Source organism: Artemia franciscana, chromosome 7 (genome assembly GCF_032884065.1).
Source record: "Artemia franciscana chromosome 7, ASM3288406v1, whole genome shotgun sequence".
In the NCBI taxonomy this organism is placed as follows: domain Eukaryota; kingdom Metazoa; phylum Arthropoda; class Branchiopoda; order Anostraca; family Artemiidae; genus Artemia; species Artemia franciscana.
Window position 1 is genome coordinate 50,653,357 of NC_088869.1, and position 23,346 is coordinate 50,676,702.

At 34.6% G+C, this 23,346-nt stretch overlaps 1 protein-coding gene across 2 annotated transcripts; it reads left to right on the forward strand.

The window, feature by feature from the left end:
* The first annotated feature begins 2,819 nt into the window (after window positions 1–2,819).
* On the forward strand, window positions 2,820–23,346 carry LOC136029424 (uncharacterized). Of its 2 annotated transcripts, none has more exons than XM_065707805.1 (4): window positions 2,820–3,022; window positions 9,696–9,845; window positions 20,522–20,602; window positions 23,090–23,346. In XM_065707805.1, the coding sequence occupies exons 1-3, from the start codon at window positions 2,894–2,896 to the stop codon at window positions 20,585–20,587; spliced, it is 345 nt and encodes a 114-aa protein (XP_065563877.1). In that variant the 5' UTR covers window positions 2,820–2,893; the 3' UTR covers window positions 20,588–20,602; window positions 23,090–23,346. The 2 variants fall into 2 exon arrangements, with proteins under 2 accessions (XP_065563877.1, XP_065563876.1); XM_065707804.1 differs by having other exon boundaries at window positions 20,522–20,533.

A 23,346-nucleotide genomic window follows, 5' to 3' on the forward strand; every position in this document is an offset into this window, starting at 1 on the left:
AAGCTTCAATTAAGATTCTGTTTTGTTTAAACAGACAGAAGGGACAAACCTCCAAGCTTTGACAAATACAATCTCACTTTGTGGCTCCTATCTTTTCAAAGGGGACTTTCTTTGGATTTTTTCTATCCAACTAAAACTGAAAAGGACAGCATGATATACAAGTGACCTTCCAATTACCCTACATAGCAAGAGAAAATCATTAAGTTAGGCTATGCTTTATCTCAATCCCCCTCCCAATGTGCAGAAATATGGCTCAAATTTCATATTTTCAATGCATTTAACCTCCTGTCACCTGTTTTTCTAGTTATTGTTTGTCACATTTGTTTAATTTACAGCTACATGGGATGAAGTTAGAGAGACAGATTGACAAAACAAATGGAAAATAGGAAATTTCAGCAATACATTTTTATATTGGGAGGATTGAGGGGTAAAGTAGAGCAAAGTTGAATATAAAATGTGTTACCAGCTATTATTCTAAAAATTATGAAGCATGAATTTTTTTTTTATTATGTTTCTTTCTCTTCAGGTCCTTCTCTAGGGCTTTACCAAATCAAACATTCTATGCCCAGAAAAATTAGCAACAAGGTATAGTCTATATACAAAGGCTTATGTTATTTAACTATGAATATGGAATTTAAATGGCAATCAGGAACTGGATACAGGCTAAAGCAAGTAAAAAAGAAAGAAAAAACTTCCCTAGTTAGCTCAGGAGACTTTTAATAGATTACTCTTCAGATAATTGCCTATGATACATAATTTAAATATTTACCCCTGTACAGTAGGGCATTAAAACAATCTATCACAATGTAAGATACAGTATATTTAGATATGATGCTGATTTACAAATTCCAGGATTCTTTGTTGTGGTTTTCATAATTTTGTTGATAAAGTTTTATATATTCATCATTTTTTATTTTATGTCATTAACATTAGCCAAACTAAACTTCTCAATAGAACTTGAATGTGGTGGCTATAATGCACAAGTACTGCAAAAATCTTACAACACATTATGTGTTATGGTAACTGTCAGTGAGAAAAAAACTATTTTCCTAGTTTAGCTTAATTTGTTATATTTTTGTGCTTATCAGAAATATTTTGTTAATTTTAGGCAGCTGTCCCCCCTCAAAAAATTCTTAAACATTTGCTGGTTTATACTTAACCAGTATTCTACTGAAAACAAAAATTAATATATATTTTGTATTGAAGAAATATAAAGTCCTTTGGATTTTTTTTTATTAAGATTAAGCAGTTTGCTATTTTCTTTTGTTAGGCTAAGCCTGTAATAGTGCTTTATTGTGAAGAGTCAAAATTTGTAGGGATTGCAAAGGCTAGCCTGAACAATATGTTATTACAAATTATTAGGTTAAACTTCTGTTTGGTAAAATTCTAGTTTAGATAAATTTGTATTATCTTGAAAAAAGTTTAGGTTAGGAAAATGAAACTTTTAGGGATGGGTCTAGAGATGAAACTATATCATGGGAAAGTATTTTGGAGCATCCAACTCTACTCTTTCTCTCTCTTAAAAATGTTTGCCTTAAATTACCTTAAATCACATTGTCTAATGAAATAAGGATTAAATCCTGTAGAATTGCTGGTTAGTGATGATGACAGTTGGAAATCTCAATATTTGGTCCACACCCTTAAAAACGCTTGTGTTATAAAAGTGAAACCCTTGCAAAATAAATCTTCTACTTAAATGACAAGAAAAAAGCATTTTTAGTGTCATAACTTTGCTCAATTTCAATTTATGAAGTTTCCAAGATTTGGAAACTTTCAGGATATACATTTCCCTATATTTAAATACGAAACACTGATATGGCTTAAAATTCTACTCAAATAACAAGAATTGCATTTTCAGAGCTAAAACCAGAGAAACAGAAACTGCTTGCTGAAAATTAAGGTAAGATGTTGTTTTACCAAAATTTTAATAGTTACAGACCAGTCCAGTATGCAAAATTCCCAGATTTAAAAACAGAAGAGGGTTATCACATAAGCTTAGCAATAGCTTCTCAGAGTATGTTTTTAGCTATGGATTAATCACTGAAAGTTTCATTCACCTAACATAACCCCAATCAAAGATAGCAAAAAGTAGCTAAACTGGAATTTGAGTGGAAATTTAATATATAGCCTGGTAGGCTAGTAGAATTCCAAATCAAAACAAAAAGAAGTTAAACTAGAATTTTATCCTCTGTTTAGGGTAGCTCAACAAAGCTAAAGTCTTATCATTTAGGACTTTTTTATAGATAATTTTGCTTTTACAGTATGAATACAACATTTTCCAATATATTACCTGAACAATTTAACCAAAGATTCCACTAAATCAGACCCTTCCTATCTCTTCAAATATACCAGAGAGTATGCTAGATCATTTTTCAATTCTCTCTGACCTCAAACTAATGTGAAATATGTCAAATCCGGAGGAAATTAAGCCAGTGCTAAATCATTTAATTATAATAGAATGACACTCTTAACATTATACGGATGTTTTATGTTTGAAATTTTTTGCCCAAACCGACAAGTAAAAAGATGTGTTTTCGCGAACCAGTTTTGTTTGAGCTCAACCATATGTAATTTTTTCCGTTTTCGCGTTAAACATTCAAGCTGGTTAAACCAAAGCTGTCATTGGTTAAACCAGCTGGTTGACGCGAAAAAAGGCCTATAATCTTTTTATTTGGGGGTTATAAAGTGCCAGCCCACGGACAAGTAATCCTGAGCGTTTGTGGGGATAATCCGACTAACCTCTGACGTCATATGTGTCTAAAAAAACGCTTGGATTAATCAGATTAGTAATCGGACAAGTAAACAAACGCACCCGAAATAGCAAATATTTTAAATCTTCCAGGGAAAGGGTTGTCAAGAAGGATTCTACACCGCGAAGGATTAAACAAAAAAAATGATAAAGGCTTTCATAATATACGGAAATGATGGTTGTCATCCAATTTTTGCAGAGTTCCTTGATGTCGTACCCCATAAGCTTCAATACTATATGCAAAATGAACCTTTTCAAAAGATTTCAGATGATGTAATGAATTATGCCTTGGCATGGTCTCATATATAGCTTTAGTTTAATGCTTCTTGGCTTATATGTACAACACTCCATAACAGAAACAGGGACAAGGAATATACACTAGGATAGCCTATTCATTTGCTTTTTTATGCTCTTCAAGTATAATAATCAGTTCCCTTGCCCCCCCCCCAATGGTCCCATATAAAGCCTAAGGAAAGTTTTAGAATTAAAAGAAAATAATAATGCACAATAATATAGTGGATAGAAATATCTGTCTAACAGGTTAGCATGGTTTGCTCCTATTGTCAGGAAAGCAGCCATGAAATTTAGAAAGAATATAAAATAAGGAATTGAATAGTTTACTACTTTTTTGTTTTAGTATGTTTCTTTGTAGAGAGTAGAACCACTAGATAGATTCCATGGGCACTCTAGGTGAGGGCCATACCCTGCCTGGAAATCTGGGACAGTAAAGCAATAATGAAGAAACTAGTTCCTATATTGTTCCTATATTGGGAAGTTCCTATATTGTTGTTGATAAGTAGGCTAGGCTGTTTTTTTCTGTCCTTTTTTTGGTAGGTAATTAATTTTTTTTTTGTTTTTATATAGGCTAGTTTTATGTTACTTGGTGTAGCCTACTATTTTTTCATTACCTTTCAGAAAAAACGTTTTCAATATCTTGCTAGGCTACCTGTCGAAAATAATTGAAATATTGACTTTTATTTCTTCTTTTGCAAAAATATTGTGTTCATAAAGCCGTACTGTTTCACAAAGTAGAATTAAATATAAAAAAACAGATTCTTTCAACTGAAAGTAAAAAACAACTTTAAAAAAAAACAAAGTTACTCTATGTTATATTTACAGAGTAACTTCTCAACTCCTTGTTTGTTAGACTAAAGTTTTTTGTGGTTTAAAAATGCTTTGGTTTTCAGTTTGACAACCCTTGTGTCTCAGTTGGCCTCCTTTTAAAAATATTAAGAGGACTTATTCCAGTTTTTTTTTTCAGTTTCAAAGCCTTATAAATGAAAGGCTAAACTTGGGTATAAAATATAAATGTAGGTTATAATGAATGGAAATCAAATGAAAGAAAACTGTTTGAAAATAGAGAACAACATTAGAACTTAAATTATCAGTATGGTAATTAATCTACATAAGGGGTTTGATACTTCTTAATACCTCACTCTCTATGCCACAGTGACTATGGTTTCTCAATGCTTCACAATTGAGTCCTCTCGCTTAGGAGTAATGTACTTGTAGTTTTGAAATAAAGTGTGTCTTACCTAATGTTAGCTGTAGCATATGCCAGCAGGTTGAATGCTATTGATCTTAGAAGTTTGGGTAAAGATTTTATACATATTTGTTTAACCAAAAGAATAAAACATTTATGAGGAAGGTATTTGAAGAATATCATGGCTGGTGAAAACTCACTTTAATTAGAAATTATTTTATTGTAGTAGCTAGGACAGAAACAAATTAAAGATAGTCTGAAGTTTATAGTTGACAAGTAAATTAAAGATCATTTTAAGGGGAATCCATTATTTTTTTGTATTTGCCATTGGATAGTGGATTTTGTCTTAGATTTTCTTCTCAGTAATCTTAGAAAATAATTCAGCACTAGAAATTTTCAGGGGCATGCTGAAGTCTTTCCAGCAATGGTGTGCTGAAATATCTTTGGCTGCACACCACCATTTTTCAATGTGGCAAGGTTCATGATAGCTTGCCTTGCCTTCTCTATCTCTGTGAGGTAGGCTCTGTGAGGTTTGTACTGGTAGGCAAGTTAATGTAATATTTTGTGCTAAATTAAGAAATATTGTAGCAATCAAAGGGGCTCTACTGCTCCTACCCACACTAATAATAAAGGTATTCACCTAAACTATTCCTGTGAATCCAGAGGAATTATATATCAGTCTCTCAAAGGGTCATTTTGACAGCTGGATTGTCAGTTTAAATTTAGTTTTTCTTTTGCTATTCTGTAATTTTTTTTTTAATGTCTGAAGTTATAAGGGATTTCAGTTCAAGGATTAGAGAGGGGATAACAAATCTTTTTGTATTTTTGCTTGAGGCTGATTTTCATTTACTCAGGTTTTGGACATAATGGATAATAAATACATAATAGTTAAGTATATAATAGATTAAATGGATTGATTCCTTTCCCAGGAATCCTTGCCATTTAGAGTTTAGCTGAATTTTGTTTTATTTTGTAGGCTAGGCTATGTAAGATTATTTGCTATTTTTATTTGAGAATGTCTTTTTCTAATCATATTAAAAAAGAACTTATTCCAATGACAATTTATCCTAAAATATATTCCTTTGCCCCCGCCCACCATGTTACTATTCTGGTCTCTGCCCCTCCTGGAAATTTTTGTTGACCTAAATTATAAATCTGAAACAATTCAAACTCTGTTGTTTGTGACTGTTGTTGTGTTGTTGTGTTGTTGTCTGTTTGTGATTCATGCACCTAAACTTAATGTTATGGTATTTTTGTAATTTCCTGCTGCCAAATGAATAACGAAGTTCATTAAAAAGGATTTAAATGAATAAAGATCTTGATGGAGGCCTATTAAATATCTAGGAAATTAATTGGGTAAAGAGAATAAAACTTTGGTAAAAAATTTAAATAAGGGGCTGTAAAAAATTCCCATCATTCCCTGAAAGATTACACTAAATGTGCATAGCTATTCCTGAGATGTTGCAGTTGCAAGTAGTCAAAGTAGTAGTAGCACTTAAGGTTTTAAGTCAAACACCTTAGCTGTTCCTATGAAATTGCAGATACACCCTTTTGATAACTTTAATGCAAATAGTATCTTATAGTTTTATACAGTCTTTCAACATAAATACTAAACAATGTTAAAGTACATAACTTACAACCCTTGCCCCAGGCGCTGTGGCTGGTCATGTCACCCCTGGAGGCATAGACATTGGACCTTTAGGCTATTCTGAACAAAACAGCTATCTTAAAATTTTGTTTTGTTTTGGGGGAGGGTGGAAGAAAAGGGTGTGAGGGGGTCTGGTTACCTCTTATCACTCTAGGGCATTAGAACCTTCAGTTGGCAGTCAAATAAACCCTTCCAAGGTTCCTACAGCCAGCCCATCCATATAAAGCAGTTTCAAAAAAATAAATTGATAAATAATAAGTTTAAAACTTTTGGCTCTTTATTACTAACAAAGGTAGTATTGCTTCAAATTTAAGAATAGATGGTCTATTCTTTAAAACCTTATAGTATAGGATTGAGCAAAGCTATGAGGCTACAAACACTTTCCTTGTGCCTTGCATAAGCAATAGATTAATTGACAATGGTCTGTATTAGTAGGACCACAAAAGGAAAAATGTTAACAAAATAAAATTAGTACCATTTGACTCCTTATTTTATATTCTTACTAAATATCACAGTTGCATATATAACGACATACCCCCTTCCTTCTGACGGCCCCAGACATAGGCCCAGCCCCAGAATATCTTTAAAGTTAAAATACTAAAACAATCAAATTTATAATTTGTAGCATGTTTCTTTTAATCAGATGGTCATATTTCCTTCCATTGTTGTCCATATTTTTAAATAATAATTGATTTCCAACAGATTTTAATTCTTTTACAATCAGACAGGCACAATGCTTTTGAGAGGTCAAGAAACCTGTTCACAGAGAAGTACAAACTGTAGTAATATGTGATGTTGCTTTCTTTTGCTTTCTTGCTTTTGTTTATTTGCTGGTGTTGCTTTTGCTTATATGCTTTATTTATAGGTGCCTTGGTTTAATAAAAGTATAATATCAAAAACCTTTACAACAAACCATCAAAAAATGAAAATCAATAGAGAAGTATAGCCTATTATTTAATTCTATACCTAAGATGATCAGGGAGTGGGGCAATGTACAATATCACAAATTTAAAATACTGAGAAAGAGCTCAAAACAAAGAATCTAACTGTACTATATTTTATTTGTGAACATGTTTTTTTTTTGTCTGTGGAGCTGCTAATACCAATGCATTTCTGAAGGTTTTACTTTTATGATACAAAATTTAAAAGGTCAGTGCCCTTTAAAGGGAGAAGAGGTGGAGATGGGTACTTCAAAATACTATCCCTGCAGAACAGTAAGGCTCTGGATTTATTCATGAATGTCATTCACCTTTCTCAACTACTTTCCGAGATAGATGAAAGCCAATTTAAAACAAAGAGATTAAAAAAAATTACAACATAGAGAAATCCCTATCAATGGAGAATTGAGACTTAAAAACCAAGGAAAATTACAATGAATAACATTGTCAAACTTTTGATAAAATAGAAATAACCTCAAACAGGAGTAGGACTAATTCTCTTTAAGACTTTCAAAGCAGAGCCTAATTTGTGCTTTACTGAAAACAGTTTTTGTTTCAAGTAGCATGTTTTTATTTGTCATAACATCAACAACATAACAAAAAAGTTATTTTTCAAGGCTAATCAAGGTTTACAAATCATAGCAGTGCTACCTGTCCCCCTCAGAATCTATGAAGGAATTGGATGTTATTTTTCTAAGCCACTTTGTATGGAAGGATTTGTCATAGAAACTTTGCAGGGGTATTGGAAACTGAAAGTACTAGTACTCTTGTTAAGAGTGATTAGAGATCAACAAGTCCCCTCTCACGCATCTTTTAGTTGTCCTCCCTTCAATCCACAAAGTCATCCAATCGAAATTTTGAGGTAACTTCAGGCATGAAATAACCCCAACAGCTCCTAAGGCAAGGGCTGTATTTTATGCAAGTTGCCTATTCTTACATCCTGTATATGAGAAGTAGGAACTGATGGGGAGCAACCAGGTTTACAAAGCACCTTCCAGATAATATTTCTATTGACAACAAACTTAGATGAAAATTTTGAAATGAGATGCCTTCTATGGCTTGTTAATTCCCAAGTAAATTTTGTTTTAGTATGTAAGCAAACACAATTAACAACGCCACTATGGGGGTGGCCTAATTGGTTTCACAAACTCAGCCAAAACTTAGCCGAAGCACAACCTTGTAAAAGTGTCACACTATCAGACGATTTTGAAACAAGTCCAACATAAGCTCATCTGCCTGGCACTGCAGCCATTTCTACGCACAGGAGAGCATGCCAAACTTCTATACAATAAATATCTTAATGGAGGACCCAAGAAAATTTGAAGCCAGGGAGAGAGAAGTCACAAGAGGCAGCTAATCGGAAAGTTGATAGTGAAATAGGACACAATAAGGGGCAAACCTTGAGGAGGAGCTGACCAAAGACTAAGAGGAAGCACTGTCTGAGGACAAATTTTACCTAAAATATCCTCAGCTACTGCAAATGATGGCTCTCAATTATCATCCCTGTAATTAGTAGGCAAATAAACATTTTCAACTAAAAAAAACAACTTTCAATTCAAACAGCTAGAAAATAATCAGACACATCAAATAGACTAGGCCTAAGATTATCTGACACAAAAGTTGCTAGACTGCCTGTGGGTCTAACCCCAGAACTTTTACATTTTGTTGGTACTGAACAATGCACTAAATAATCATCAAAGCTAAGCCCACTACTTCTCAAATGTGAAACCAAGTATTTCTGCTAGCAAACAACCTGAAATTATCTGCAAAGATCACAAATCATAAACAGCTTTGAAACAAAATCACCACCATTAATATTCTAACTTGGTTTGATTAGTATTAATATTTGACTTATTGTGATTATTTTCTAATCAAATGAACCCAGGGAAGGGTGTAAGAATGTTCTTTTTTAAGTTTGATAATAATTCAGATGCAGTAACATCTGCAAGGACTTGTTTAATCTGCTAAACTACATTTGTGCCAACTGTATGTTTTCATTTGTAAATTTTTATCTTTCAAAAATCATGATTTATTTTTCTGCTTCAAAGCCTATTTTGGTAATGTGATACCTGTATGGTTTTGTAAGCTTTATGCTAACGATCATTTGCAATGTTATTTTCCAATATGTAATATTAGAAGGTATTTTTCATCACCATAATCCTCCTCCTTCAAAATTAGTTCAGCCTATACCAAAACAGTAGAAGTACCCGTAATAGCAATTTAGCTGTGGATTTAAGTTTTGACATTAATAACACAAACACATAAACAGAGAAAGATTAGGACTTGTATCCCCATTAAGATTTTGATGTTTTCTTGCTTATAAATTAGCCTGAATATAAAGCCCCTTTTATTTCCTCCATTGTGCATAAAATTGAAGGTTTACCTAGAAATAAATTTAATTAATAGCATTAGACAACTTAAAAAAAAGATCAAATTGATAATGTATTTGGTCACTTTTCTAGTCCTCTTCCCCCTACCCCTTTGTAATAAGGTTATCTAAATAAATAAAAAGTAACCATTGTAAGGTACCTGTACTAGAGAATAAAAAAAAAAAAAACATTTGTTGACTATTTTTTAGTTGTCCAAAAGTAGATTTCACCAGTAGATTCACCTACCAGTATCCCAAAAAAAGGTAGCTTAAAACTTAGCCTCCCACCGAAAAAATTTTGATCTTCTGATGTTAGGAAGCATGCTGATACAGTAGTACCGGTGAAAAGGTAGCACACCACTAGCAAAAATACAACCTTTATTTGATGCCAAATTTAAAAAATTGGTGTCTTAAGAAGTTTTCTTAAAGTGTCCTTGTAATAGAGGGAAGGGTGTATGGACTTACTCTCTATGTTTTTTGTATGTGTATAAAATTAATCTTTGTTCTAGATTTTACAAGAGCATGACCTCAAAGTGCACACAGAGCACTATCATTCTCTAAGGCTTGTAGTGTATACATCACGTGGGATGTCAAGTGGAGAGGGAAAACACTTCTTACATGTTATTAAAGATATGCTTGTTCACTTGTTTAACCATGGAGTAAGTTTTCTTCTATTCTTGCCCTTTTGCTTGTAAATAAATTGGTCATTCAGCTTGAGTAGTTAAGGATCACTTAATTAATTGACTTGTAATTATAAGAAACTTTAAACCAGTGGTGTCTATTATAATAATAAATCCTCCCCCCCCCCAATATTTTGAAAATAATTTTTTTGGGAGGGTTTTTCATTAAAATGCCTTTTTTTTATACTTTCATTGAAATGATTGAAAACGACAAGTGTGCAGCTCCCCCACTTGCATTTGAAAAGTACATTTTCACCTTCCCCTACCCTAATTTCTTTTTGCATTGACGCTGCTGATTTCAACTAAACTGTTATTTGTAGTAGTTTTTTGGTAGGGTCTAAATGCATATGTTGCTTTCTAATCTGAAATTTGGGAATGATTCATTTTTGTAAATCCTTTTTGTGTTAATTCTAGTGATCCTTTTCAAGTGATTCAAAAAGGGATCGAGTATGATTTTGTTTTGTCTATAGCTGTTTGGTTTAAAAGGCCGTCTGTCCTTTTTTTGTAAAGTAAAATTACATTAGTTCTGTGAACTGTTAAAGATAGAAAGGGCTACAAGCAGGATTAAAGTGTGACAAAAAAGATACAATAAATTGAATAGCCGAGAAAAATGAGGGTAATATTAGCCAGTTAAGAAAAGAAGCGAAAATGATAGAGGCAGATATTTCGCCTGGGACTTCCGCCTGGCCATCTTAAAGAAAAGTGCTAAAAAAAGAAGGAAACCTAAACTTTTGAATTAGCTCTAACTAAGCAGAAGGAAGACTGAACCACACACAAAAAAACAAAAAAAAAAAAAACAAGCCAGAATAAAGGAAAGACTACTCACCAATTACTTTGGGCAAGCATTCTCTGCTCAGTGATTTACTTAGCTTGTCTACTGACTTAGTTTTGATTAAAAGTGTGGTCACATGATCTTAATTTAAACTGAAGAAACATACTATTTGAATCCTTTAGACGTTTAATCCTTTATTGTAAATTGGGTTTGTAGGAATATCTCCAGTATCTCTATTTAAAGCAATGTTTCTATTTATGGATTTTTTTTTTTCTATTGCCTTCCTAAAAGAATGTGTGAAGCCATTTGCTTCAAATATTAATGTTGCCTCAAAAGCTACATGATATGGATTTTAAGCAATGCAGAGGGCCAAAGCAGAATCAATATCCTCATTTTTATTTTAAATTTCACATATCAGAGAAATCTTTTTTTATGTCATCTTTTCTTCGGGAGCTGGTGTTTAAACCCCTCCCCCCACCCCTCCGAAATATTCCTCCTCGTATTTTGCCAATTTAACCTTATTTTACTTACCGACTTTTTATATTACGGTAATTTTACAGCACTACCAAAGACATAATTACTGGCCACTTCAACAATGCTGAACAAAATAAATCCCTTGAAATTGCGATCGGATGTATGTTGGGGAATGATAGACTTGGTGGGGGCTGATTGCTCTCCATTCACTTTTTACTCTTGAAAAGGGCACTAAAACTTCCAACTTCCAATCAACTGAGCTCCGTCCAATCCAAAGTTTATCCAACCACCCTTTCCATAAAAATCTCAAATGCCCCTTGGTATAGTTTACTACCCTTGCTCATGGGCTTTGGATAATTGTATCCACCCAAAGACATTGTTATGTGATTTTTGGACTATTGGTAACAAAATAGTCATCTCACAATTGCTCTCCATCATGCTAGTTGCTCTCCATCATGCTGACTCTTAAAAGGGAACTGGAACTATACATTTCCAATGAAATAAGGCTCTTTTAGAGTTTACACTACCACCTCTTCCATAAAAAAACCTTATATGCCCCTGGGGCATAATATACAACCCTTACCCTCATACTATGGGGGATTCTGTTAAACTCAAAGGCCTTACTATGTGGTCTTTGAACTATTTTTGAACAAATGGCTATCTCAAAATTTCTATTTGATGCATTTGAGGAAAATACAACTTGGGGGGGGGGGGGTGGCTGCTCCTGATCACATTGACTCTTAAAAAGGGCACTACAACATCTAATTTTCGATCCAGTTAGCCCCCTCCGGAGTTTATACAATCGCCCTTTCCATAAAACCTTATTTGCCCTTGGGGCATAACTTACAACCCTTGCGATGAGGATTGTGGGGGTATGGGTGGTTTTCATCCTCTAAGACATAATTCCTATAGATTTCAACTACGCTGAACAAAATGGCTATTCAGAATTTTGGTTAGATGTGTTTTGGGAACTGATGGACGTGGGGTTTCTTGTTGCCCTCCAATTACTTTTGATTATTGAAAAGGGCACTAACTCTTTCAATTTCCAATCGAATGAGCCTTTTTCGAAGTTTTTATGACAACAAGTGACCATCTCATAATTTCTATCTGATGCGTTTCGGGAAAATACTACATGTCAATGGTATCCGTTCTGATCATTTTGAATTCTAAAAAGGGCACTAGAACTTCTGATTACCAATCCAGTGAGCCGTCTATGAAGTATATACGACCACCCTTTTTATAAAAATCTTATATGCCCCAAGAGCATAACTTTCAAGCCTTGTCCGAAAGCTCTGGGGGAGGATCGTCATTCTTCAAAGACGTAATTTATGTACCAGTTAACTACGCTGAACAAAATGACTATCTCAAAATTTCGATTGGATGTATTTGGGGAATGGGTGGGCGTGGAAGGGGGGTTAGTTGCCCTCCAATCACTTTTGACTAATATAAAGGGCACTAGTCCGTTCAATTTCCTTTCGAATGAGCCCTATCTGAAGTTTCTACGATAGCTCCTTTGATACAAAGTTCCCTGGTCTAAACAAAAAGAAAAAAAATAATAATAAATTGTGTCCACCTCGCTCTTTACTTTTATGCTGCCTATGATGCTTCCAAGGTAAGCGAAACTGGCCACTTGGTCGATCTTTTCGTTACCCAACCTCAACTTTTCATCTTCACTTATACCTAGCCCTAGCGACTCGCTAAATCTCTAAAAGCTCATTCGTTCTGCTCACACTTTCATCAAGGATGATTAAATCATCAGCATAATATAAGTCCTCCTCCCACTTTGATTCGTGTTCTCCCATTGCCTTTCCTGTCTTCCTTAAGACAAAGTCAATCAAAACGTTCCATATAAATGGGAATAAAACACAACCATATTTAACTCTTGATTTAATACGAAACCTAATATTAAAACTAATACTAACCTCATTTTCCATCTTAACCGCAGCAACGTTATTCTCGTCCATAGCACTAATCAATTTAATGTATTTGTCTATTATACCATACGATGATAAGACCTTCGCTAAAGCTCTTCTATCACCTGAATCGAACGGTTGCTCATCTATCTTCTATATATATATAAATAAGTTGTCTGTCTGTGGATCAGGTGACGTCATGTTTCTGTGTCGACTGACGTCATGAAGTTAGTTGTCGTCATTTTTGCTATGACGGTGACGTCATTAAAGATATTTAAGACATATATGTTCACGTAGAAATCTATTAATGTTTAAGTTTAAAATGACTGATGAACTTACAATGGCAAAAGCCAATGAAGATGCTCAAAGAGTCTATGCCAAAAAACTTGCTGCTGATAGAGAAAGTCAGAAAAGAAAGCGTGCCGAGGAATCAAAAGAACAGCAAGGAAACAGGCTTGAGGCTAAAGAACGCAAAACCGCGCAGTTAGATGAAGATCCACCTGGACAGCGAGAGTCAAAACATATCAAAACTGAAAATGATAGCGATGATGATTGGGTTTGGGATTTTGACTTGGATAAGGTCATCAATGCCTACCAGATTTTAGTTAAAAAAACAAAGGTTCGGCGATATGTATTTCATAGTGAAGCTGAAAAATAAAGAAGAAAAAGAAAAAATGTAAAAAACTAAAAAACACTAAAAAGAAAAAACACTCAAAGAGAAATTAAAGACCGGGACACAAATGACGACCGGGACAGAGGGAATATAAATAACGACCGGGACACTCAAAGAGAAATTACAGACTGGGATACCGGGACACAAATGACGACCGGGACACAGGGAATATAAATGACGACCAGGACACAGGTATTTAAGAATATCGTTTAAAGACAAATTTTTAATTCTAAGAAGACTGTTGAAAGAGAAATTTCTAATTGTAAAATGACTGAGGAACCTACAATGGCAACGGTACCACCATCGAAGTAGATAACCAGTGGGTTGTTCCATATTCCCCATTATTATCAAAAACATTTAATGCACACATAAACGTTGAATACTGTAACTCCGTAAAGGCAATCAAATACATATGTAAATACGTCAACAAAGGCAGTGACATGGCAGTTTTTGGCTTGCAGCCCGAAATCAAAGATTTCGACGAAATCGTACAATATCAGGCTGGAAGATACATAAGCAGTAATGAAGCTGTTTGGCGAATTCTTTCATTTCCGATACATGAACGTAGTCCAGCTGTTGTTCACTTAGCGGTACATTTACAGAATGGTCAACGTGTTTATTTCTCGGAAACCAACGTGCAACAAAGAGCCCTGAATCCACCGGATACAAAATTAACAGCTTTTTTTCGCTTTGCAAAAATGATTCTTTTGCAAAAAAAACTGCTGTATACTGAAGTGCCTTCGTATTACACGTGGAATACTAAAAATAAAGTATTTGAACGTCGAAAACAGGGTAAGTCAGTCGACGGCCAACCTACCATCTTCAAAGATACCACGATAGGAAGACTCAACACCGTTCACCCCAATCAACATGAATGCTTCTTTCTACGCCTGCTTTTGGTGAATGTACCCGGTCCGACATCCTTTGAGTATTTGAGAACTGTAAACGGTACTATACATGACACTTACCGTAGTGCATGCCAAGCTCTGAATTTATTGGAGAATGACCAACACTGGGATAACTGCATCAATGACGCGTGCGAAACGTCAACCCCAAGTCAAATTCGTGCATTGTTTGGCATCATTTTAACAACTTGCTCTCCATCAGCTCCTACAGAGTTATGGCAAAAATATAAGTCAAAAATGTCCGAAGATATACTCCATCGAAAACAGTTAGAGACGTCAGATATGACTTTTGATTTTACATCAGAAATTTATAACTACACTTTAGTTATTATAGAAGATTTGTGCGTAAGTATGGCAAACAAACCTCTTCAGGATTTGGGAATGCCTTCACCTAACCGTATCGCTGCTGTTTCGACATGTGTAGAATTGGATCGTGAACAAAGTTACAGTACGAGTGATCTATTGTCGTATGTACAAAATAACATTTCCAAGTTAACGTCGGAACAAAAAGACATTTATGATACGATAGACTCAATTTCAGGACGTATACAACTACCTGCTGATTTCTGTAATTTAGTGACGTCCAAAAATGAATTGATTGAAAAAGTATTTCCGAATATTCTAAAAAATTATAAAAATAATAAATGGCTAAGTGAAAGAGCGATTCTCGCACCCAAAAATATAGACGTCCACGAAATCAACAATATTGTTGTGACCAAGATTCGAGACCAGGCATTCCTTTACAAGTCAGTCGACACAGTTTTGGAACCAAATGAAGCGGTTAATTATCCATCTGAATTTTTAAATTCCATAGATCTTTCAGGGTTTCCATCACACGTGCTACAACTAAAAATAGGCGTACCAATAATACTTTTAAGAAATATCAACCCACCAAAGCTTTTCAATGGCACGCGACTTGCCGTAAAAAAAAACAATGGAAAACCTAATAGAGGCCACAATCTTGACAGGGCCTTTTGAGGATGAGGCTGGTCTTATTCCTCGCATTCCCATGATTCCAACGGATCTGCCTTTTCAATTTAAAAGATTGCAATTCCCAATTCGATTAGCATTTGCAATCACCATTAACAAAGCTCAAGGTCAATCATTAGAAAAATGTGGTATAGATCTTAATACTGATTGTTTTTCCCATGGACAATTGTGCGTTGCATGTTCGAGGGTCGGTAAACCTGACAATCTATTTATATGCAGCGACAATTGGACAGCGAAGAATGTTGTATATTCGCAAGTTTTACGCAGTTAATTTGTATTGTATCTATCTATCTATCTATCTATATAAAAACGAGTTGTGTGTATGCATGTTTGTTTGTTTGTAAAAAGAGCGTTTGCATATGACGTCATTATTAGTACATACGGCTTTGTATATGCACAGACAATGGGAAAGCCAAAAATGTTGTATATTCGCAATTTTTACGTAGTTTAACTCCTGCAGACGAAATGAATGCTTGCCTGAAAAATTCTAATTTATGGGCACACGTAAAAATATTAAAATTAACTACAAATATGCGTGTCCGATTGCAAAACGATGACTCTGGTCAAACATTTTCAGATCAATTGCTGGCAATTGGAAACGGAAAGCTCCCCAGTAGTGGGAAAGCCAAAAATGTTGTATATTCGCAATTTTTACGTAGTTTGAAACACATATATAAATCTATCTATATTCACAGGTGGGACACAGGGACACAACTACAATGGCGCGTAACTAATATGGCGCGTAACGACTTACGCGCGCGGGGGGGGCTTGGGGGGGTGCGAAGCGCCCCACCAACTAGGTGTTGGGGTGGCGCGAAGCGCCACCCCAACAGCTAGTATTCTATAAAACTGAGGACTAAAATTGTTTGATGACTCGGGCACTAAGCAGTTATGAACCTAAGAGTGTAAATATGGTCGACACTTCCATTATCCTTCCTATAACCGTACTGTTCTTCTCTTAAAACTATGTCTATGGCATCTCTAAGTCTAAAAAGTATCATTATACAGAGCAATTTGCTACCTACAGAAACCAGGCTAATGCTGCTGTAAATACAACAATCACTTTTATCAGCTTTCTTATACAGGGATTTAATGATGGTGTTATTAAAATTGCTAGGTACTTCCCCTTTTTCAAAAATCATATTCATAATCCTTCGTAACTTATACCTACCTCAGAGCTACCATATTTAAGAAACTCATATACCATACTATCAACACCTGGTTTTTTTTTTATTCATTTAATCTTATAGTACTGTCACTAGTTCTTCATCACAAAATAAATCTTCCTTCACATCCAAGGTGTCACAAACTTTTTCATTTTCTTCTATATCTTTTCTTGTAACTCTGTCCCGGTTTAGCACATTGTCAAAATGTAACATAATTCGTGGCCCCGCTCCTGCCTTTAACTCGGACAAGTCCAAATTGATTACTTCCTATCAGTTTATTAACATGCCAATACAATATTTTACCGTTACGTCTCTAGCTGCATCTTCTAGATCCTTGTTACTTTTATCCAGGGTGTCTACTTCGTACTTCCTTAGCTGATATCTTTACATTCCTCTTATTTTCATATGATCTATCACTCAGATAGTTCTTGTAGAAGTCCCTTCTCCTCTCTATTAAACATAAAGTATTTTCACAAATATTCCTACCTGCGTTCCTCACTTTCTTTCCTAAGACACCATCAGCAACTTCACAAATTATTTCCTAAAATTATTCGATTCATCGTCTACGTTGTCAAATTTTTAACTTTCCATTGCAGTATTCCACTGTTCCTGGAGATTTTCTCTCAAATTCTCATCTATGGAGTCTCCCAACGTCATAGCTTCCCGAAAGGTTATTACCTTTCCGAAATTTCAACTTAAATTAACCCTAGACACTACCACATGGTGATCTTTACTTTTAACATCCACAACACGACTCCTATATACACTAGTATCTTGTATTGATCCTGTCAGTCTTCGGTTTACGATGCCATAATCAATAATGTTGGTTGTCTTACCATCATATGAATACCATATTAACTTATGGGACATGTAATAACCAAATACTATATTGGTTATAACTAGATTGTTATACCTACAAAATCGCAGTAGTCTGTAGCCATTACCGTTTTCTTTTCCTACACCAAATTTTTTCAGCGGAAAGTAAGGCGCAACATTGAAACTTAAAACGAACAGAAATTATTCCGTAAATGGTGGAGACTGGCCCTTCCTCAACTTTCGTTCTCTACCCTAAAAGTTTGACTTTTTGTCACAATTCTTTAAGAAAGACTGCTCATAATGCAAAGGCTGTTCAATTTGAACGAGAAGTTGTTCTTTTTTTTTTTTTTTTTCACCTTAAGACTTTGGAGCCTTAACCTTAAGACTTAAAAAATTGAAACTAAATGGGAGGGGATAAAGAGTGACGCTTTGAATAGAATGGGATTTAGGAGTATTTGCAAAAGTATTGGCAAAAGTAAAAGTTCTGGCAGATTGGCGTGGCAGTGAGGTCTTAGTAGTAGTGGGGTCATTTTTCGGGCGTGCCTTTATTTACTTTAACTTAGAAAGAAAAAAAAATATAGAAAACATAGCTTCACAAAAGTATGTCTTTAATTGGACCTTTTGGTATTACCGATAGTTTTTTTTACATGGTACTCGAAATGGTTCCAACCTCTGGTCCCCTTTTAAAACATAGAAAATGCCAAACAACTGCAACTACTACTGTTAGCAACTCCCGCAGCACAAAGCAGCAGCAGCATGGCTTGAGGCCAACAAAGCTGTGCACACTCGTCTTTTTTTTTCAGTTTGACATATGTCTTTCTAATTCTGTTAACTGTAGTTAGTATTGAAAAAAAAATTGCTACTGATATTTTATTGTCTATATACTTACGGTTTTATATAGTATTGTCTGGTTAAAGAGTTAGAACAATTTGCTCGAATGATGGTTTTAGAATGGCCCCTAAATTTAATGTGGATTTACATGCTGTGATACTGACCAATGTGAAAAAATAAAAGCTTCGGCTGTATTTGTTTAAAAACTCTTTGCAAAGTTGCAATTGAAAAAAAATTTGATAAATCCCTACTATTCCTAGAAATGTTCAAAAAGAAAGTTCACATTTAGCGTAAGTTTATATTTTGTATATTAGGTATCTATAACTATTCCTGGCAGTGCTAAGACAAATACTATACTTTCAATTTAGATCAATGTAACATAATTTCAAGAATATTTTAAGCAGCAATTTATTTAGTTTTCTTTGTCTTCGTAATTTAATCTAAAAATATTGGTCAGGGGGCTGTGCAATAATTTAATCAAAATTTGTGCAAATAGATCTGTTTTCAGTTTGGTTAAACTAAAAATAATAAAAGAAACAGCTAGAAAATTCCAATGTAATGACAAAAAATGTAAAACTGGGTAAACCATACTCTGGATATTTTGATTTTACGCCGGGAATCTTTTCTTAACTGGAAAGCAAAATGTAACAAGAACAGAGAAATGGCCAGTTTCGTTACCTTTATTCCACACGAAAAGAAATAATATACATAAAGCTTGTATAGAAATAATTATGTCACTACGGCCCAGCTATATCCTACGATGGTTAGGCCGCTTAATTCGTATGCCAGCAGAAGCACCCGACAGCACACTTTTCAATTTTGATCCCCCTGAACATGGCTGGAAGCGCCCTTGTGGAAGGCAGTCACGCTGCCCAAGAGGCAGTCACGCTTGCGCAGGACCGTTCGGAATGGAGGCGAAGAGTCACATCTCTCTCTCTACGCTGTACCACCAGCAGGTGCTTTAAGTCAAGTCAAAGTAAGCCAAGGTCCATCTATATCGAAGCTGAAAATCTGTATCAAATTGGAAAAGCAAAATGTAAAAAGAAAAGAAAAATTACTGTTCAAGAAAGACAAAGCTGTAAAAAAAATCGAACGGAGTGAATACAAAAGTACACAACATGCTAAAAAGAACAACCTGCAGGAAATTCCTCCGTGTGGCAAGAACGTGTATAGGATACGGCTAAACGCCTGAAAAAGCAAGTTGAAAAGCTTCTTTGTATGGTGCACAAAACTGACGCCCAATTCGAATTTATATAAAGATAAGAAATAATTTTATGATAAATATAATAGTTACCTGGAAAATATTCAACAATGCAAGGACTTTATTAATAAAATAGGTTAAAGAATTCTGAATGGGACCAATTTTAGAGAATTAAATGAATTCTTTCATCTGTTACCCTTATGAAAGCTCACTGACGTTTCGAGTTAACCTTTTATTTCAAATTCAATTGGGTTCATTTAAGCTTTATAGGTCTAAGAAGTGCTGACATGTTTTTAGTTATATATTAATAAAAAAACAGAAATTTTATTTAGCATTTATTATGCTCAATTCTTTATAAACAATGTTTTTTCTAACTTGCACTATTTAATATAGGTAAAAAAAGAAAAAAGGTAATTAAAACGGCATTGGGTTTCTTAGAATCCCTACCGGTAGCGCTGATCCATTTCATGGCCCTTTAGCTAGGGAGTTCAGTGGGGGGGGGCAGGCATCTTGTATTTTCGCACACCCTTCCTGTTTGCCTTTCCCAGGTTTCCCCGGGTACCCATTTAGAGCTGGGTCGACTCTGGCTGAGCTTACATAGTCACATCACTGATCCCGTTCAAACAAAATAACCAGATACATCAGGACTCGAACCCCCTGTTCTCTTAGATAAACAGTCTCATGTCTAGCGTGCTAATTTCTCACTATTTAATATGCGAGATAAGAACTGTTCTAGTGTTTACTGCCACGTAAAGAGTGCTCCCATAGTTACTGCCACTAATTGCGGCCACATAGGAAATAATTATGTAATATCATTGTGTTTAGCATTGTAAATGTGTTTGTGTATAGCATAGTTATGTGCTATGCGCTATCATTGTTTATTTTCTACTGATTGTTTTTTCCTTTTTTTTCAGACTGAGCGATGTGTATCCTTTTTACTGCTGAGTAATGCCTGGTTAAACTCACCTGGTTTTTATTAAAATTAGACAAACTAGGTATTAATTTTAAGTTTTAAAAGTAGTTGATGCTATTTTGATTAGGTAATGTAGTAATTAGGTATTATATTGAAATTCGGACATGCTATTGAAAATTAGGTTGTGGTATTTCTTAAAATTTCCTGTCTCTGTGATTGAAGGTGAATGTGTAGCCATCGGGCTGGTGTATCAGCTTGTTTTTGTTTCTAGCTCAAAAGTATGCAGCATTGTAGCCAACTCGCTCTCTCGATAAGTTAGTAGACCTGGTTATTTTTTCTTTTGTTGTTCCTTTAGCTTGGACTTTTTACCAGTGTCGAGAAAATATATTTTCTAATATAGTCATCAACTGAAAATAAGCTTTAGATCAAAATACCTTGAGTTGAGATTCTATCAACCAGCAGAAGCATCTTAAATTATTAGTATCGAAGCATCTTAAATTATCAATATCACAAGATTCATTCACCGAGAGGGTTGAAAGCTTTAGTTGATCATATTTGAGGCCTTAAAAACTGACAATGCATCCTCTTTGATTCATATTTCAGGAAATCCACAATTTTTTTTTCTGTCTTGTATTGTTGTGCTTTTGTATCGATCATTTCAAAGGGTTTGTAATTTGCTATATTTTGCTTGTGTCGATCCTGATAATAATCGTGGTCTACGCGTTAAACTACTCTTATTAAGAGTGATTTTTTCCATATAATGGTTGGAGGCAATGCCTTCGTGTGCCAACAGCTCCATATAAAATCTGATCGAATTTTAAGTATTACCTTTTGGTTATGACGATCGGAAAGTGCAAATAATGGGCCTCCTTTGGGTGTAACACGATAAAAGGACACAAATGAACACGAACCTCGAATTGTATAAGTCCGCCGTTTAAGACAGAGAATTCATAAAATTTTTTTAGTAAAAATGTGTAGGCACCCGGATACTATTCTTGTTTGTTATTATTTGTGTTTTTTCAGCATTGCTTTTCATTCTAATTTTTGTTTCTGTTATGCTTTAAATTCACCTTTTACTTTCCAGGAAAAACCTATTTGTTTAAGTTTCATCGAGCAAGATTATTTCTTTGCCTTATAACATTAACTAATAGCAGAAATGTTTCAAAATAGATTGTTATCTTATTTTCTTGGCTTTTTCCGAAGTTCAATTGATTATGGTAATGAGTTCTAAGTAAAGAGCAGTCGGTATACCGAGCAGTCACTTCAAAAATAACTAAAACGCAAAAAAGAGTGTTTATGAACAATATATACCCCTTAAGGACTTACTTATTCTGCTTCTTCCAAGTATTTGTGATTCATTATTTTATTGAAGTGATAGAATTTACGTAAATGTAAAAAGAGGAAAAGTACCACCGAAAACGCTGCAATGTTCGTGAAAACTGCACCATCAAGATAAAATAAAACTTGAAAACTGTTCATTACATAGGCGTTTTAGTCATCGGTTGGGAAAGATCCGCCCCTTTCCCCCGTCTCCAAGGGGGATTGTCATGGATGATACTTATTTGACTTTTTTTATTCTTCGTGTTTTTTTTTCATCAGGGTTTATGAAGTATAAAGCACACAAGCTTTTTTGAACAAACGGAGAACACCATATGTGGCTAAAAGGCTAATGGTCCTTGTCTACTCCCTACTCTTCACGTTAAATCCAACTAAGGGGGTGGTAACCTTTCTATTTTTACTATAATTTGTGCCCGTATTATGTTTCAGCGTCGCTCTTTGCTTTAATACAAAGAAATTATTTCTTCTTTTTTGCGGTAAATGCTGATAATGGTAAAAAAGAAATTACAGGTAGTGTTTAGATTTTTAAACTCTGAAGTTAAAAATTTTGTTAAACGAATCCTAATGCATCCAGGCAACATTTAACATTTTCAGAACGAGAAGATTTATTATCGGAACGAGAATATATCGGAATATATTCGAGAATATTATCGGAATATATCTTCAGAACGAGATTTATTATGTTTTACATATTGAAATTCATTAAGTGTCAAAAATGAGCAAGACATATGAGTAATTTCAGCAACCTCATTTTTGACACGCTATTTTAAGTCAAGCTAATAACTTCTACAAGAGTCCCGTCTAAACTGGTGCAAAAGGTTCATAAGGAGTCTACACCAAAGGAAGCTTATACACAAATTTGGTAGAGCAGATTTTGCCTTGTCCGAATTCATGAGACCACGCCTTCCTCTCTTTTATCAGTCACCTTATTAGTAGATGAAAGACAATTAGAAGAGACCAATCATTCCTCTCTCTAAAATCCATAGCTATTCCGAGCCTGTCTTTCTTGTTTCGATTATAAGATCAATGAGAAGAATAGAACAGGGTTCTACTAATAATGTTATTAGTGCTATTTTCTGTAATAACATTGCGGCCAAAAAGTGTGGGATTGTTATCATTGTTATTCGTCAATTAAAGTTATGAAGTGCTCTAATCAAGACAAAGCTATAAAACATATTTCATTTTCGAAAATATCTCTAGCAATCACATTTTTCCTTGACCTAAAATATAGATACGAACTGAGTCGCATAAGCTACGGAAGCTTCTAACCCTTATGGTTCACCACGGAAAACTTGTTGAAACTCGACCAAATCACCTTCTGCAATTATTGGAAGCTAGGCCTATGGATCAGCTGTGGAGAAATCACTGATATTTTTTTTTTTACTCAATACTAATGTTTTGGCTGTGGCATAGTGATATTTTCATAGTTTCTGAAGTGTGAAAGTGAAATTTTTTGTATCTTCTTCTATGAATAAATTTAAAGACGAA